This window comes from Haliotis cracherodii, unplaced genomic scaffold (genome assembly GCF_022045235.1).
Source record: "Haliotis cracherodii isolate W230 unplaced genomic scaffold, xgHalCrac1.p SCAF_8, whole genome shotgun sequence".
In the NCBI taxonomy this organism is placed as follows: Eukaryota; Metazoa; Mollusca; class Gastropoda; order Lepetellida; family Haliotidae; genus Haliotis; species Haliotis cracherodii.
In genome coordinates, this window is record NW_027266341.1 from 36,149,302 (window position 1) to 36,167,858 (window position 18,557).

Here is an 18,557-nt window from a genome sequence, read left to right on the forward strand (position 1 = left end):
AAGTTTAGTGAAGGAATGTCGGAAGAAATGCGGGTCATAGACTTTTACTATTTTTTCACAAAGGGTATGGTGCGGACACCATGGTGTTTCTGTAATGTCGTTGTTCAAATAAACGTACCATCACCCACTTACGTCGCAAGTCCCCGAAATAATTCTGCCAAAACGTTTGTACTCATTCTAAAGCATTCCAACTGAACCAACTTTCGATAAACGTAGCCTACTGGCACTAAGTATAGCTAACTGAAAACCAATACAGTTCTATCGCTTATGGTGTTTTATTCCAGGGGAAACAAATGCGCACCAATGAAACTTTGTTGAACATTACTTTTAACAATGCAGACTACAAACAGTCTAGGAAACAGGAAACAGGAAGAGGGTCGACTTGCGAACAAAGCTGTAGCCAGATCGGCCTCTTTCGACAGGGCAATGAAAGTGTTGATTCATTACACACACAAAACAACATGCAAAAACGAACTATACAATGCTATATGCTACTTAGCATCGTAATTTTCAAAGAAACATGTTCTTTAAAAGTTAAAAAAAATCAATGTATTCTATAAATGCATTGCTTTGCAGTTCTATTCGTTCATTATCTGCTTTGAATAATGCGTGTCTCTTCATGACATTTAACCAGTGGGTAAAAGACTTTACAGCAACGGACTTATCACATAAACATTTTATCATTACTCGGCAAATAGTCCACAAACGCCAGAAAACGTAAAGATCAATACCCTAGTCTAACCCTTGTCACAGGGCGAGATAACACGAAACGTGGTCAACGTAACATGAAGTCGACGTGGTTAAAATGTACACCATACGATATCGTATGACCAGAACAATTCTCTAATTAATATTTTACCTGAGGTTAACCTACCTTACTTTCTGTGTCAGCTGTCTGTTGACGTCTGATAAGTTACGATTCCATCGCATGACCGCTCGCATTGGATGATATCGCTTGTGATGTGCCGCACTCTCAAGGGCGGTTGAAAGATCTAAAACAATCGATGTCTTGTGTTTGAGCACGGAGCGCCCAGTAAAATCCCGCGTTGCCCAAGTATGCAAGATTATTTGGCAACGAGTATTTCTGCAGGGACAGAAAATGTCACATTGTAAACATGGTGTGGGCTGAGAGATGTGGTTTGCGTGCACGTATTTTGCCCAGCTAGCATGCGCCGCACGAGCTCCGTGGTGCCAAGAATAGCCTGGCGCTATGAGATCACCCGATTCCGTTCTATGAAAAATATAGTTCAGTATTGCAAAGGCAGTGTAGTAATTGTGTCTGGGAACGAGATGTGTTTTGACACAGTTCCATGTTTTGATTAAGTGATGTTTTACGCCCCATTTGAGAATACGCCAGCAGTATATCTTGGGGAGGACACAAGATTAGATGTCACACATTATACCCATCTTGGAACAGAACCCGTGTTATCGTCGTGACAATTAACCACGAGGCTTCCCTGCTATCACCAACTATCGAAATACATACAATAAATGCTGATATGACGAAATCGCTTGGAAGTAGATCGTGTTAACTTTTGAAATGATAGAGGTAGCCCATTCAATTTATCCCTATAGCTATGGCCTTCATCTCCATATTTTTCTCCCTTTAAAAAGTACCGCCCAAGTGGTCTAGTGGTAGAACGTCCGCCCGGAGAACGGAAGGTCGGGTCTCATCATACCAAAAGACATTAAAACATGTTACTTGTTGATACCCTGCCTGGGGTTCGGGATTTAGGGTCTAAAACAAGGACTGATCGGCTTGGAGTCAGTATTCTGTGTCTGGGTGTTAAAGTGCGGCCTGGTATCTCAGTTGGTCAGTACTGTGAAATCGGCATCAGTTCGGACAAGTACAAGCCGACACACACACACGTGCATGCACGTAGCAATATTAAGTGCAATAATCTTGGACGCGACGTTAAACCCTATTTCACCTCACCTTTAATAAGTGTCTGGTAATTCTCCTGTCATATAAAAGTTCTCAAAGAGAGCCTTTTTCTATTAGCATTAACAAGATACAGCAGTAAATTACCAGTAATTAGAGAAAAAGAACGAGCTAAGAGGACTAACGTTTAATCTATCCGAATGAACTGTGTTAATCCAGGGCCTTTGGTATTCATTCAGGAGGAACCGATAATCCATACTTTTGAGTTTCATGTAGGCTACTCACTGACATTTTAAGAGAGAACGTGAAGAAAACTTCCCTATTGTTCAGTTGACGTGACGTAATCAATTTGTGATTTGTGAACAATGGATGACATTTCGTATTTTTCTCATCAATGAGTGAGTGAGTTGAAATTAACGTGACATCTGCAATATTTAAGGCATATCGTGACATAGACATTTATAATAAATATATTAAGTTTCAATAAAAACCTGTCAGCGATGAACTGTATAATAACTGGAGTATCACTTCTCAACAATGAGGCACTGTGACGTCATGTGACTTCAACTGACCAATCAGCATTGAGAATCGCTAAAATGCACGTGCACATATCGTAGGGTCAATGCACACGGTCATTCTACCCTTTTGGGTAATTATATACAATATCTGGCCTGCCCAAGAGGGTTTTTTCCCTACCAGACTGATATAGCTGGAATACTGCCCACATAAATTCACTCGTCTCTCTCATTCATTGAACTCAAAGGTATAGCCAGGGGAAGTGGTCATGAAAACCACAACTTTTAATTAATTACAAAGCTATAGCTAGTAGCGATAGCCTCTCGAATACTTCAGTCATAAAATAAAGATGGCGTTTGTAAATAATGACCTAATGATTACTGATTTCTCAAATATTCAGATGTTGTCTCCATGCAACAAGTGTAATCGTTTGTTTTGTCCAGACTGTAACTTGAACTAAGTCGTGTCTATTTAAGAGGGAGTTGGTTCTAAAGCCACTTTGAACAGCATGCCAGTCATAATATCACGGCGTGTCAGATTAATGTGAGAGGGAAGCCCGAATTAAAGCAGCAGGTCTCAGTCGTATGTTGAAACCCACGAGCACGGGTATGGTGCTGACAAACCGTGAAAACTAATCGGGGCGAACAGGGATTCCAACCTACAATCACAGGTTTCTGGCGTGTCTATGAGAAGTCATGTTTACACTGCTAGCCACACAACAGCCAGCTGTATCGCGGCCGCGCTGTCATTTTGACTGACTTACCGAGGTAGTTCTTAACAGACCTTTCCCATCTTTGAGTACATTTGTTTACAGAAACTACAAACGTTGTCCCTATTGAGCATACATAAGCTCATGTCACTTCTCGTTTTGAGGAACTATTTTATTCCACGATACAGCTGGTTGTTGTATGGCTGTCAGTGTAAACATGAAGTCACAGGTACTAAATATAATTGTGTATAGATCTACGTCCTTTGAGGTAAAAATAGTGATATAATTTGTTTTAAGAATTGACTTTCACTTTGTGTGAGTTCATTGGAGTATGAACCTTCATAGAGGGAGGGCCAAACATTGTAGAGTGAGGGCCAAACATTGTATGAACGTAAGCTCCGACGTTGATACAGTTTGGCCCTCCCTCTCTGAAGGTTCATACTCCAATGAACTCACGCAAAGTGAAGGTCAATTCTTAACTGACACCCGGATGAACATGATCAGGATCTTTCGTGCAACGTTGTATTTTCATAATTTGTTATTTTTTATAAAATATGACAGTGTTATCTGCTAGTTCTTTGGACGCCTCCGTGGTATAGTGGCAGAGCGTCCGCCCGGAGAGCAGAAAGTCCGGGGTTCGAACCCCGGCCGCGTCATATCAAAAGACGTTAAAAGATGGTACTTGTTACCCTGTCTGGTGCTCGGCATTAAGGGGCTAAGAAAAGGACTGGTCGACTCGGAGTCAGTATACTGTGTCTGAGTGGGGTATTCAAGTGAAACTGCGGCATGGTATCTCAGTGGGCTAGCACTATAAATCAGCATCAGTCTGTAGGACTAGTAGAAGCTACCAAACACACACAAACACACACATGTGCATATACTTCGCTATATAAGTGCAATAATCTTGGACGCGACATTAAACCCCATTTCACCTCACCTCACCGCTTCCATTCTGTTGTACATATAAATGAAACGTACGTCCTGTATGAACTGTTTCAAGTAGAAGCGTTATCGATATTTATCAAACACTGACTGCAACATCGACGTAAGGCACCATACAGCGCGTCATGTTTAGCTATTCTTGGACCAGCAAACACGAATGAATAACCCAGACACGACCATTCAGTTCTGATGCCAGCAAAATTCCCTTTAGGAATTGAAATCCTTGACATTACAGACACCCGAGAATAAAGAAACCATGTTGGCTTTTCAAATTCTATAATGGCCTCATCTTTGGTAGACGGCATTCACGAAGGGTATAAAGTGCGTTCCCCCGAACAGGGTAGCCGTCAAGTTGTTATCGTACATGCTGATCGTACATCATCACTTTGTGATACAAAAATATCCAAAGCATCCTAAAAACACAACTAACAGTGTAGGCGAGAGGAGAATAAGGTGAGGTGAGGTGAAATTGGGTTTAATGTCGCGTCAAAGATTATTGCACTTAAATAGCGACGTGCATGCACGTGTGTGTCTCTGCTTGAACTGATGCCGATTCATCGTGCTAGCTCACTGAGATACCATGCCGCAGTTTCACTTGAATACCCCACTCAGACACAGTATACTGACTCCGAGCCGACCAGTCCTTTTCTTAGCCCCTTAATGCCGAGCACCAGACAGGGTAACAACAAGTACCATCTTTTAACGTATTTTGGTATGACGCGGCCGGGGATCGAACCCCAGACCTTCCGCCAAGAGGAAAATAAATATTGTCCTCGAACCATTTATCCATTATAATAATCAAATATACCTGACAAACGTTATCAAACAATAGTATTCGCGTTCTTAAACGAAACCGCAAAAGTATTAACTTAACACAACATATGTGGAGGGCAATAATGCTTGAATCTTAATCCTGTACAATGATTATCAAAGTGAAATATACAGTTATAAAACTGTACAATAATTATCAGCGTGAAACATACGCTGAATTTCAAATTGTTGGTTGGTTTGGGTTATGCATAGAAACGCAACGTTGGGAGGGTAGTTTATGCAAGAACACGCCATGGTGTGAACTCAGGGGAAGGGAGGACTACCGGATAACATGGCTTGGCGTTCTACAGCCTCGCATGGGCATAACCAACTGTGTAGCTCAAACTGATCGATAACACCACGAAACAGTTTCCTACAAAATACTTAACAATGAGTGTGTCTGTAATCAGACACATGTGACAGGCAAAGGTTTAATTTGGTTAAACTTCCCCATTTAAGTTGAATTAAATTAGCTTACCTTTTCGCGAACACATGGTATCATCACTATTTGATAGGGATTCATGAACATATGCTCATGATATAGTCGGAATCGCCTAATGGAATCGGATTAAGGGAGTAATTACTTTTGATTATAGAATGGGTTTTGTCGCTTTTATTTAAAAGAATCCGGAATGCGCTGTGTAGGAGGAGAAGCTGAGATGGAGGTTATGTCATACAGCAAAGGGGCCTCTTCAGACCACCCCCGTACACACGTCTGGGGCTCGCGATTAGCTGCAGAAACCGGTGAAGGGAACTCAGCGCCAAGGTTAAAAAAATGTAGAAAACTTTAATTACACTTTTTCAAAGCTGTATTGACAGCCAAAATAACGTGATAAAATATCACGTCTACCAAAGTGATACACCATCAGCTATAGCCCACGATAGAAATCTGGTCGAGTTTGTGACGTTTGTTTCAAGATCATGTTCCTCTTGTTCGTCTACTTCCTTTGGCGCCATGGATCTGGAGAATAGACACGTGTGTAGGAACAGTATGTTGCTAATGTTGATCCACATATGTAAATTAAATGGTTAAGAGAATTCTTGATCAATTGGGGCATGGGTTACTCATTCGTCAAAGGTTTAGGCTTAGGCACGCCAGGAACATACGATCGTGGATTTGAATCCCAGTTCGCCCCGGTTGGTTCTAGGTTTGTCCGCACCATCCCCGTGCTCGTGGGTTTCACCAGGGTGTAAACGTCTGAGAACTGTATCACTTCGGGCTTTCCTCCCAAATTTAGCTGACACGCTGTGATATAACTGGAATATTGTTCAAAGCGGTGTTTAACTCACTCACTCGATCTGCGTGGATTGTGTCGTTCGCTGGTTGGAAAATGTATCATTGGGGAAAGTACGAGATTGGATGGAAATTACTTTCGAACTGAAGAAATGTTTCCTTTCTGTAAATGAGACTACATTATTACACTTTGGAATTAGGCTATTCGACAATATACGGATCGAGGTCGAATGCTATTATTGATTTATGAAATATACTCAGTCATGTTTGATTTTTTAGGATATTTGATCAATTTGAAAAATATTTTTATCGGGGGAAAAGTGAGATTGGGTTTACTTTAATGAAGCCTAGGGCGGTGGGGTAGCCTAGTGGTTAAATATGTTTCTCTTCACGCCAAAGACCCGTGTTCTATTCCCCACATGGGTACAACGTGTGAAGTCTGGTGACCCCCGCCTTAATGTCGCTGGAATATTGCTAAAATCGGCGTAAAACCATACTCACTCTCTGCACGGATGCGTGGAGTAAGAGCGAGTGTCATAACACGGAGCTGACATGTGAATCTGTATCCGCAGGCATTCTTAGTTCACAGACACTCGAAGTACGTTTTTACCGGCAATTTGACACTTAACAGATGCCACCAGGAAGTAGAGATGTTTCTTGTGAAGCCCCCTGCTCAAGTCTTTAAGTTGGATTAACTCCGCTTTGTGAGTGTGAGACAGTGTCCCATTGGGACTATTTCAGGAATGTAGCGAGAATGTTGATACGGTCACAAACGGGGTCATAGTACTATCCTTTAATATCGTATCGTATCGTGACCCCGTTAGTCGCCGTATATATCGTCCTGCTACGTTTTGCGTTAAAAGCCCCTGTGTCACCAGTAACCAAAGCATTGCCACCTCGCTGGGGATCATGGGGACTTAGGGTACCTCAGCTTCCTGCAAGATATCCCAGCGTCATCAGTTTAGTAACTGGGGGTTGCACACAATACCAGCCAAGAGAAACAAAATGCTCGCTTTGAGTAGTTTTGTTTGTTTGTTGTTTAACGCCGCACTCAGCAATATTTCAGCTATATGACGGTGGTCTGAAATTAATCGAGTCTGGACCAGACAATCCAGTGATTGATAACATGAGCGTCGATCCACACAATTGGAATCGATGACATGCATCAACCAAGTCAGCAAGCCTGACCACCCGATCCCGTTAGTCGCCTCTTGCGACAAGTATAGTCGCTTTGAGTAGTACTTCTATTAAATCAGAACATGGGATGGAAGTCTAAAATGACGAACACTTAAGACCTGGTTGTGGTTTTGGTCACAAGAACGTTGATCCAGCATAGGCACTTATAGTCATCCACATTTCCAATATTTTGTAACGCGTCAGAACATGGTGGACACGACACAAAACTGCAACTCTACGGGTACAGGTGGGTCACATTCATCAGAAATCATCAGTTACTGTCAGGGGCGATTTCCAAGACACAGTGTGGATTCCGCGTCTCCAGCATCCTATGCTTGGGGTTGACTTAACAGATCGGTAGGTTAGGCTTGATGACTAGTTTGATTCCGGTCATCTTCCTTGATGGTGTGGGACGTTGCTCATAATATCAATCACTGGTTTATCTAGTGTATTTACATGCCGTCCTCTTATAAGATGGGATCTTGCGTTCAACAAAAACAAACACATTAAAAAAAAAGTCAAACACATGCCCCTGCTTGTACTACATTTTGTTTGATTGTTGTTTAACGCCGCACTCAGCAATATTCCAGCTAGGTAACGGTGGTCTGTATATAATAGAGTCTGGACCAGATAATCCAGTGACTGACATCATGAGCATCGATCTACACAATTGGGACACGATGACATGCTTTAACCATGTCAGCGAGTCTGACCACCCGATCCCGTTAGTCGCCTCTTACGACAAGCAAAGTCGCCTTAACGGCAAGCGTGGGTTGCTGAAGACCTATTCTACCCCGGGTCTTCACGGGTGGCTTGTTCTACAACCCCCCTTACACTACAGTGTTAAGGCTTTCAAATCCGACATCAGAGTGAATGCTCACTGATCATATCATTTAAGTTTAACTCAGATGTGTTTCTTGGCGAGTTTGGTATTGGTTTGATCATACTGATGTTTTGTCTCCATTAATCAACTTACAGATTATTCCCAGCAGTCTAATGTTCGTCCTACAGAGTAAAGAAAACACAGGGAACATGCATGACATTGTGTGGTCAGACGCAATATGGCCAAGCTATAAAAAAGCATGTGTGGTTCACCAACTGGACAGTGACCTCAGCCTGACCCGGATGTATTAGAGCTCTGTGATGTCACGACGTCATTAGTCGTTTTTCGCAGTTATAAACCCGACTAATTTGACCCGCCAATAGTGAGAGTGATATGGGTGAAATGACGTAATTGCCAAAGGACTCTTTTAAGCCTTCATAATTACCGTTCTCTGTACACAAATAAACAACAAACACCCCATGATATATGCTGAATGAATACATCTGCAAAACTGCTTTTAACGAAAGAGAACGTTGCGGATCACCACGTGGTGGTGGCACGTGGTCCTGTCATCGGGTTCATTTCACAAATCAGGTCAAGTAAAGCAACGCTGGTCGCGAAGAGTAACTGCATGGGTAAAAGTGTTTGGCACCTTAACTCTTTGAGTTTCTTGGGCTTTGGCCCTGCCCTCACTGAAACACGTGTAGCACTTGTGGTTGGCTCTTTAGGCAAGTGACTTGGTTCCAAATATACTTCTGTTCACACAACATTGATTGGGTATCCGGTAGGATGAGATAGTTATGCGACTGCTTAAGGTGGCATCCTCTTCATCTGTAGGGAACATTTTTCAGAACAATCTATTTTTTTCCAGTTGCATCTATCAAACTATTTATCTAGTGAGAACTATCAAACAATCTATTCATTGTCACAATTAACACAAAAGGGTTTGACTTCGCGTTCAAGATTACAGCACTCATATAGTGGGGCGTGTGTGTGTGGTACTAATGCGGAATAATGCCGGTTTTATGGTGCTAGACCACTAAGATATAATGCCGCGGTATAACTCTTGTTCTTAACCCACTCAGACACAGTATACTGACTCCGAGCCGACCAGTCCTTGTTTTAGCCCTTAATGCCGAGCGTCAGGCAGGGTAACAACAAGTTCAATGATTTAACTGTTTATCCTATAATCAGTATAGCCCTGATTATAGTGCTGGGTTTTACAACTGTAACTGTGCGCGTCTTATTATGTTTTATAACCTGCTGAACCTTTGGCTTTCCTCTGACATTCAGCTGATAAAATACCCTAATGATAACGGGCACATAGTTCAACTGGATGTCAAACTCAACTCACTCACTCATAAATGACACTTACAAAATAAACGAGACGTTTTATTTCCATCACATGCAGCAGAATCTGTACAGTTAGTCCGGCAGGTGCTGGCAGTGCGGGTGTTTTCTTTTCATTGCACCTCTCAACAATCCTCCTATGGTCCTCGCGTCCTCGGGTGAACAGTCCTTAGACCGAGAGAGTCTGCGTTTTATGCAGGCTGGATAGTCGCTGAAAGTAACACAAACCTGCGTTGAAATATAGTCGAGTTGTTCAAAGGAGCGTATCGGCAATTACATTTCGCATTGCGTTCCACGTTTTTGTACCTCTAAAGGGAGATAACTCAACATTAAATTGTGTGCCCAAAGCACCTGGTCAGAATAAGAATGATATACAAAATAAAGAAACTAGGTTTGTAGATTTTGTTTTTCAGGTATACCAAGCTGAAAGACCAGAACAAACTGAAAGACAAACTGAAAGATAAAAGATGCAAGAGGTTTTACTTAGAATAGTGTCGGGGTGACTGGGGGCATAAAAGTGCTAAGCTTATATCAGGTGGAAGAGACAATGAGTGACTGAGCCACTGTGTGGAAGTGTCGAAGGTTGTACAAGTTATTCACTCAATTTTTACTGAACGTTTTAAATTCAATATCCTTCACGACAAACACATTCGGAAATCTAAAATCGCTCGTAATTTACCATTGCATCTCTTGATATGATATTTTTTGTTTGTTGTAAATGCTGCAATATTTCAGCTATGACAGCGGTCTTTAAATAATCGAGTCTGGACCAGACAATCCACCTGATCATGTTAGTCGCCTGTTATGACAAGTATGGGTTTCCTAAGACCAATTCCAACACGGATCTTCACGGGTTTGATATGATATAGATCCCCGTGTTAAATGAATAGAATGTACAGCCAATAAGGCTAAACGTATGTGACTGGTGACAATACTAGTCCATAGCATCCCGCAATATCAGCTGCATTACTTCTTGCTCGGCTGTGTTAAGTGGCCACAGGGCAGCAACCCAGAGGTTAAAGCTTCTGTTCGTCACGCAGAGGACCCCGAACCCGATCCACAATCCGATCTCAGCGCTAAGACGATCATAACAGCCATGATTTACAACAGTTGTAGCGTTAAGATCGCTCAGTGGAACGGGCCTCTCGTGGATACATGGTTGAAGCCAATTAATTGGTGCCCCCAACCCTAATAGGCGGCGCAAGACCCTAGCCACCCACTCACTCGCGCCTCGAATACAACAGCGTCTTTCACAATCTAATTTGAGTGAGTTACAATTTTACATCTCATCGTCAATATTGCCGCTGAAAAATGACGAGATCTAATGTACCGTATTTTATCTATAGGACGCCCGAGCGTCTATTAATTTCATGCAAGCCGTTGACCCGGCGTCTATCAGAGCCCGGTGTCTCTTCTATGTGAAGCTGGCTCAGTGGCAGTTTAACTCACCACTTTAATCCCAAATTCTGGCCATACGATGGGTGCATTTGCAGGAAACGGTCATTATCAATCACCAACATATCACAATCGCATTAAATCAGATTTTAGTGCTCGCTACCTCAAAACAAAGATCCGAGGACATCCTATAACATGTCTACTTTGACCGGCCAATGAAATGACTAACAGGAAGTCGACATTAGCCAATAAATAAGCAACTTTTCTCGAGCTTTACGGCACTAGTTTCAAAGTAGCGACTTCAATTTCAGACTACGCTTTGAAAATCTTCTCTATTAAATATTTGAAAACTGAACGAAAGAAAATTCGGGAATATCTAATAGATGGCCGAGATTGGCAGTACTTACCACGGGCTACGGAAAAGTCCGTTATCCAATTGAAGCGAGCCGACAAGCAGAATCAGTCGTACAGTCCATAACTCGTTCGGAATAACAGTGTTAACCTTTCCAAGGTGACATGATTAAAAAACACATTTCAACTATCACTTTCCGATCTGGTAAGCGACTCTCTGATTGGTCGGATGGAATGTCGCTGTGACATGACCCGTAATGGGATGTCCTCATATCTTTGTTCAGCCGTAGCATGACCTGACTTGCAACATATCACAGTATCAGAGACCCGGTGTCACTAGAGGCAAGCGTGCATTGGAGGTTCTGCTTTAAATAGAGGAAATACGGTAACTATTATTATGCTCATGGTAGAAAGCAATAAAACTGCGACTTGACACTGATGTTAGGAATGAAATCAATCATTGCTAACTACTTAAGGACGAATATGACTGCATGACAGTCGCGAGAGTATCACAAGATTCGCGAGGACAAGTGTGTCATCAGTTTATGTATTTAAAGATAAAAATTATGTAGGTTTTCATTTCAGTGTAGTTGCATAAATTCTAAATTTGGTATCTTGTTCAGAAAAAACATCTTATCCACACTGCCTGAATCACCAGGTATCACGGTATCACGCAACAGAAATCTGCTGACACAGCACTACCAAGCCCCACGACACAGACAATGGTAGCGAGCATAACATGTTTCATAAAAACTTTTCTTTCAGTTTTGTGTCTGCTGCATAAAACTTAGTTTTTGTACCACGATATGTGACAGCACCATTTCGTTCTGCTGATTCTTTTCCAGGAACAAATTTCGAAACATTCTGGGAGCGGTGGACAAATGTTGAAGCACTCTAACTGCCGTTGTCGTGGGTTTGGATTACAAGGGTTTGGATTACTGCATCATTAATTAAAAGACTCACTGCGATTCATTATTTGAATTCTCATCAATCTACAGACAGCCAAGTTCGCCTCTATCATCCTGTCAATTTAGGGAGCATCCATTTGATTTTGTTTCAAAGTTTTGTTTGCTCAGAAATGCCAAAAATGAGTTTCTTGGTCGTGGTGAATATAATGAATAGTTTGTGTTGTTTTGTTGTGGAAAATACCCAAACGTCCAAATGTTTGTGTTAATAATAAGGATGAACTGATTGTTTGATGGTTCTCAGTATATAACGTTTGTTGGATACAGATTGGGAAAAATAGATTGTTCTCCAACACACACACTGCCACCCAAAGAAAAAAACCAAATGGATGCTCCCTCCTTCAACTTCACGTCAGTCACTCACACCTACCTGCACATGCCCGCTTCACCTTTGGTGTTTTCCTTAACACAGTGGAGTAAGACGTTCGTGAAGTCTTTGCTGTGTATACATTCCTCAGCCTCAATGAAATCTACAATTGTATCAAAAATGTGTTTTATTGGTAGATCTGAACTACATCTGGCTGAGAGAAAAGTAACGCTTACATGCTATTTTTAGAACAAACAAAAATGGGCTCAGACGACATGGATGAATATAATTAACAAATAAATTAATAATAAGGCCATTTATGTTGGCTATGTTTCCCCAGGGGCATGCTCAACACGCTTCATTATTTTTACACATGTCAGTGCAAAAGTTCACACTCGATTGTCATGCTGGGCTTCCAAGGAAGTACACAACCCAAGCAGGCATGTGAGGCTAAAAAGTTCACGCTGTCCTGTTGAAAAGGCACCTGCACCAACCGGCTAGTTGGCTACCTGGCGTTATATTCTGGTTATATCATGGGGGTCTGTAAATAATTGAGTCTGAACCTGCCAAACCAGTGACTGATAGTATGAGCAACGCTACACAAGTCGGGGTCCATGACTAGCAGTCAGCCAAGTCTCTGAGCCTGACCACCGATCCTGCGACCAGTGTAGGCTGCTTCGATCAGTTCTAGCCAAGAAGCCCCACAGAGTGGGTCATTGTACTCCTGAATCGAAGCTGACACTGCCAACCACTATTACCCTTTGGGACATAAAACAGGCGACAGCCGAGCTCTTGATGGAGGAAATGTGTGAGTGGGCGGGTAAAAGACTTACCATGTTTCCTGTTGCAGATGTAGTCGTAGGCGAACTCAAACAGACGGAGGTGGTTGTCCTCGTCCCCACACTCTGACCTAACGTGCTTGGTGCACAGCTGCACATCCTCTCTGTACTCATCACTGCAGAAACCGAAACAGTTTGGGGCAACATTTTCTTATTTGTATATTTATTTATATATTTATAAAAATATCAAACTGTACTCTTTGGAAACATTTCTGCAAGAAAAGGGGTACACAATCTGTCATGTGTAATCATATTTAATTAAAACAGGGGCTTGCTCCATTTTATAGACACCCATCTCCGAAATTCAATTGGTTGCTCCCTAATTATATAATTATGTAATATAACAGAAACATTAAATGAAATAAGTTCAGTTCAGTTTAAAAATAGGACTGCCTGATTACTATCTTGCCACACTTGTGCTTGTCAGGGCGTGTCTCTAGAATACAGTTTGGGACAAAACGTCCATTGTGAAATGCTAATCATGTTGGAGAGAGGCAGGGAGTGAATGATTGAACCTCTGAAACAAGATTTATCTCTACAGCAAATTCCACTGGCAAAGTAGACACAATTTATGGATCACAACTTCTTTTATTTACTGAGGTATAGATTGTCAAGCAATGGTATAAGGACCTATACCAAAACGTTGCCTTTACAGTAAAAAAAAATGGAGTTGTCATCCATCTAATTTTCCATCTTTCAACTCATAAATGCTGACGATTTTTGTGTCAATTTGTAGAAGTGAAAATACCCAGCAAATTTGAATCTTTATTATCGAAAAGAAAAGTCTCTAAGAATCAATATATCTATTTCATTATTACATATTTTATGAACTTTGTGTAAAACTGATTAAACGCGGATTTTTTTCTCAAAACAAATTAATATTCTCGGTCGTGGTATTTTATGATTGCTTCATATAATACTCCATCATTAAAACTTGATAAGGTCGCGAACAGACAAAAATCAATATGAAGGAATCGATGTAGCAGCAATTAATCTATGACAGGGATCTGTGATACACTGTTAAAAAGCCATGGTGTTAATAAAATTAAACTGCAGTTTGCCAGAGTCATTCAAGGTCTTGACCAAAAGTCGTCAACCAATTCAACCATAGCGAATCTTGGAATGTGGACACTGACAGGCTGCAACTCTGCTATGAAACATATTATATGTGCATTCTTAGCCTCTGTCAATGTCCATATCAAAAGTAGCGACAGCCTCCATGGTCTTGTGGTAAAGTTGGCCAGAAAGTTGCAAGTCCGGGGTTTGACATGGCGGCGTCAAATATAAAAACATTAAAAGATGGTACATGTTGTTATCCTGCCTGGGGCTCGGCATTAGGGGGTAAAACTAGGACTGGTCATCTCGGAGTCAGTATACTGTGTCTGAGTGGGGTATTCATGTTAAACTGTGACATGGTGGGCTAGCACTATAAAGTCGGCATTAGTGCGGACTAGTACAAACACACACACGCACACACGCACGCACGCACCTCCAAAAGTGCAATAATCTTGGACGTGACCTTAAGCCCCATTTCACCTCAACTCACCCAAAAGCTTGCACTAGCATATGTGGCACAGTGATATTAACTATATGTAAATCATAACCTTAAAAATGTCATTTTGAACTGTATCAGTACTGGAATATTTCCTTGCAAAATTGAATGGAGAAGAATTGTGATGCTATATCCTTGTATGGGAAAGATCAGTCGAAACACAGGTACAGGTCATTCACTCAAAACTACATTTACTATTGAAACTAGCACAAACTTATCATGGTCTCAGGTGTCTTGAGACCCATTACATCAAGGGAATGTTCTAAATATGCCAGGCATGCCTTTGATTAGGACCGACATGTATTTTTACACTTTGAATATTTTACAAATGATCGAAATGAATTCTTCTCCATTCCTCTTCCCTCATTGACTAAGTGAAGGTTGAAATTTATGTTCAAATTGAACTTCTGGAAGGTAATGATATGCTCGTACCATTCTGGGGCTAAGTTAAAATACAATTTGGAATTATGAACCAGGGTACTTGGGGAAGCATATCATTAATATTCTGTCATGTAAATATCTAATTTTGAGAAAAGGTATTGGATTTTTATCCCCAGTTTATATAAGTTGCATAGCAATAGTTCTTACTTTTGTACATAGTTGACAGCAGTAGAAACTAACATTTTGTTTGTCCCATATTGCAAAAGCCTGAAAATGGGCATAGTTCTACTAGTCCTTGTGATACCTACTGGGTAGTTTGGCAAGGACTACAGGACTAGTGCCAATTTCTAATGCTGATTGATGATGAATATATATTTATATATCTTGTGTTAATAATGCACCTATTCGTGTAAATACCAGCACCATCCATTTGCCCTAGGAATATGTGAGATAGTGTATATCTTCCGATGTACATTCTTTCATTAATTTATTTTGTTTTAAGTGGTAAAGCTTCAGGGCACCGTTCCACAAAGCGATTTTAGCGCTATGATTGTCGTGGGCCAGGGTAGTTACGACCACCTTAGCGCTAAGATGGCTTTGTGGAACGGGGCCCTGAAATATAAGGCTACTGACAACAAAAAGCAAATTCTTTAAAATTTAGAGGCTCAAACTACTTCAGCTCTCGTCGATAATTTTCTGTAGAAAAACCAGTATGTTCACTTCCAGCGATTAGTAATGTCTTGGCCCAAGTAGAAGCTATAGGTCTGTATTACAAGCTAACGCACCTGCAATCTAGCCGCAGTTTCTCGTCCGACACAATGGACCTGAAGTCTCCATTCATGAATATGATGTGTACAACCTCCGTCATGTTGGCGCACTTTACTGACTTGGCTTCACACTTGTCGCTGTCTGCGGTCATTGTTGTGTGTTTGCTGCAGTGTGCAACTGAACAAAACAAAGGTGTCTTAGTCAGGCTCTCCTCGCATGTTCCGAAGAGCGGATGTATGAGTAACCTTAAGAAACATTGCGAGAAACTCCCCCTTACATATACAGTTAGGTTTGCAGTAGGTTGTATTTAGTCACAGGCGGCAAAGACGTATCACTGATGATGTAAGGATATTAAAACTGAATATTAAGATTGTTGACATCCATAAATGTCCCATATCGTTTAGTTATTTGCCGCAATGTGCTTCAATGTAATACATTGGCAGGAGCATCGCCAGTAAAACGGCTTTCTGAACTCACCTGAAAGAAACGTCATCAACAAGTAAGCAGTCGCCATGATCATGATTACAAAATACACGGGAAGGTCAAGGTTAAACTATATCAATACGAGGTTGATGGTCTCCGTGCATTCGTCATCACTTGGCCCATTCCGTAACCTGCAAGAACCTTGTCCCAGTAAAACACGAGTTGGTCTCGAATCCTCTCATGCCCTGAACTTCAATACTACATGGGCTCCTCATTGATACGATTTTTTTCTTCTAAAAAATGGATTTGGCATGGAAGAAACGCATCGGAAAAGTCCTCAGGGTAATCAGTAGTTGTTTTGTTTTTGGTCAAAGGGGAGTAATCGTGTTTGAATCGTGTTGAGTCCTTTGCCTTAACTCCGCACAGTGTCTCGCTTTAAACTTCACACACGGCGTGTACCTTCAATCAAAGGGAGCTAATCACGTACAACAAAGCAAGAGTTGTGTCCCTTATCACAAAGGGAAGTAACTGTGTTTAGCAAATGGTAAACAGGATTTTCAGTTACTTCCCTTTGACCACCAACGGCCAAGCTCCTTCCCAGCGCGTGACACCTTCGTTACACTCTCGGTAACATATAGTAGAGCTCCGGGAACGTACTATCGCTGTGAGGAGCTTGACCAACGGCCTAGACTGGTTCCCGGATCTTCCGCTTGGTGTCGCTGCTCTTGCTCCGCTTTCCAATGAACGAACGGGGACCAGTCTATCAACGGCCAAGCTCCTTCCCATCGCGTGACACCTGGGTTACAGTCCGTTTGACTCCAAATGAGAACGATGAATTGCAAAATAACTCGAAATCCAGAAAAGTGTATGAAACATCCATACGGTACTTGACCATGAATACCCTGTACCCAACAAAATCTGAATTTTGTTTATTTTAAGACCCATGACGGATGAAGTTCTTTAAGAAACTATCATGTAATTTTGTGTAGTGAGTGAGTGAGTGAGTTGGGTTTAACGCCGCTTTTAACAGTATTCCAGTTATATCGCGGCGTTAATTTTGTATAGAAATGTGTACATGACACGTGGGGGGGGGACAAACTGTGGAAGGCACAGCGCAAGCACGCATGCACTGCACGTTCTGTGGTAGGGGAAATCGCTGTCATTAGGGGCTGGAGGGGTCTTTGCCGTATGAGGTAGTAAATAAATCTATCCTAGGTGGAAATCAGTAACAAAACATTGCAAAGGTCCTCAGGGTAATCAGTAGCTGTTTTATTTATGGTCAAATGTGTGTAATCGTGTTTGAACAAAAGTTAAGTCTTTAAACTTCACACACGGCGTGTAACCTCAATCACAAGGAGCTAATTGCGTACAAAAAATAAAAAATCATAAAGGGAGACAACTATGTTCTGCAAGTAGTAAATAGGATTTACAGTTATTTCCCTTTGACCATCAACGGTGCGGTCCTCGTGTCAAATGAGTCGTATCGGTGTAATGTGTGGGTAAAGGAATTAAACCGAGTGGACCCACGGCGCGCGGCCCATGAAACCATAACCGTGTCCTCTCAGCATGCATTTGTTTTTTTGTTTGGTTTTCAGAAGAGTGCATGAAACCGTTGGGTTGTCTCCCTTTGACCTTTACCCAACAAGCTTCTTCCCAGTGAGAGATGCCTTCGTTACTGTTACAATAGCATCGCTGTTACTAAGGTTGCAAGGGTACGTCTTTGTCGCGTATGAGGTAGTGTATAAATCTATCCCAGATGGAACTCAGTATACAGAAATATATGATACCAGGCATCGCGGAATGGAAAACTGGTTTGGTATCACATGAAATTGACTCGCCCACGATTATTGAACATTGGCTCCATGAAAAGTGATCTATTGCTTCTATAATACTTAACGTATTCTCAAAGTGTGTCTGTTTGTTGGTTGGGTGGTTGGTTTACGCCGCACTTCCAGCGACAGTCTGTAAAAAATCAAGTCTGGATCAGAAAATCCAGTAACTGACATCATGAGCATCAATCTGCGCATTTGGGGTACGATGACGATGATTGGTTGCTGAAGATAAATTTTTACCTGGATCTTCAAGGGTTTGTTCCCAAAGATAAGCGACATTATCAGATATGGTATGATACAGA

At 41.6% G+C, this 18,557-nt stretch overlaps 2 protein-coding genes across 2 annotated transcripts in view; both read right to left on the minus strand.

Moving 5' to 3' along the window:
• LOC139450602 (beta-1,4-mannosyltransferase egh-like) overlaps positions 1–950 on the minus strand; it is a 29,949-nt gene extending 28,999 nt beyond the window's left edge. Inside the window, exon 1 of the mRNA XM_071232370.1 lies at positions 875–950. The gene's annotated coding sequence lies outside the window, so the exon portion shown is untranslated. The remainder of the gene's footprint in view (positions 1–874) is intronic.
• An 8,567-nt stretch (positions 951–9,517) lies between these two features.
• On the minus strand, positions 9,518–16,548 carry LOC139449366 (uncharacterized). The gene is made up of 5 exons (XM_071230707.1): positions 16,478–16,548; positions 16,018–16,177; positions 13,294–13,415; positions 12,524–12,623; positions 9,518–9,653 (listed from the first exon to the last, which is right to left on the minus strand). The coding sequence occupies exons 1-5, from the start codon at positions 16,518–16,520 to the stop codon at positions 9,518–9,520; spliced, it is 561 nt and encodes a 186-aa protein (XP_071086808.1). The 5' UTR covers positions 16,521–16,548.
• Positions 16,549–18,557: the final 2,009 nt, after the last annotated feature.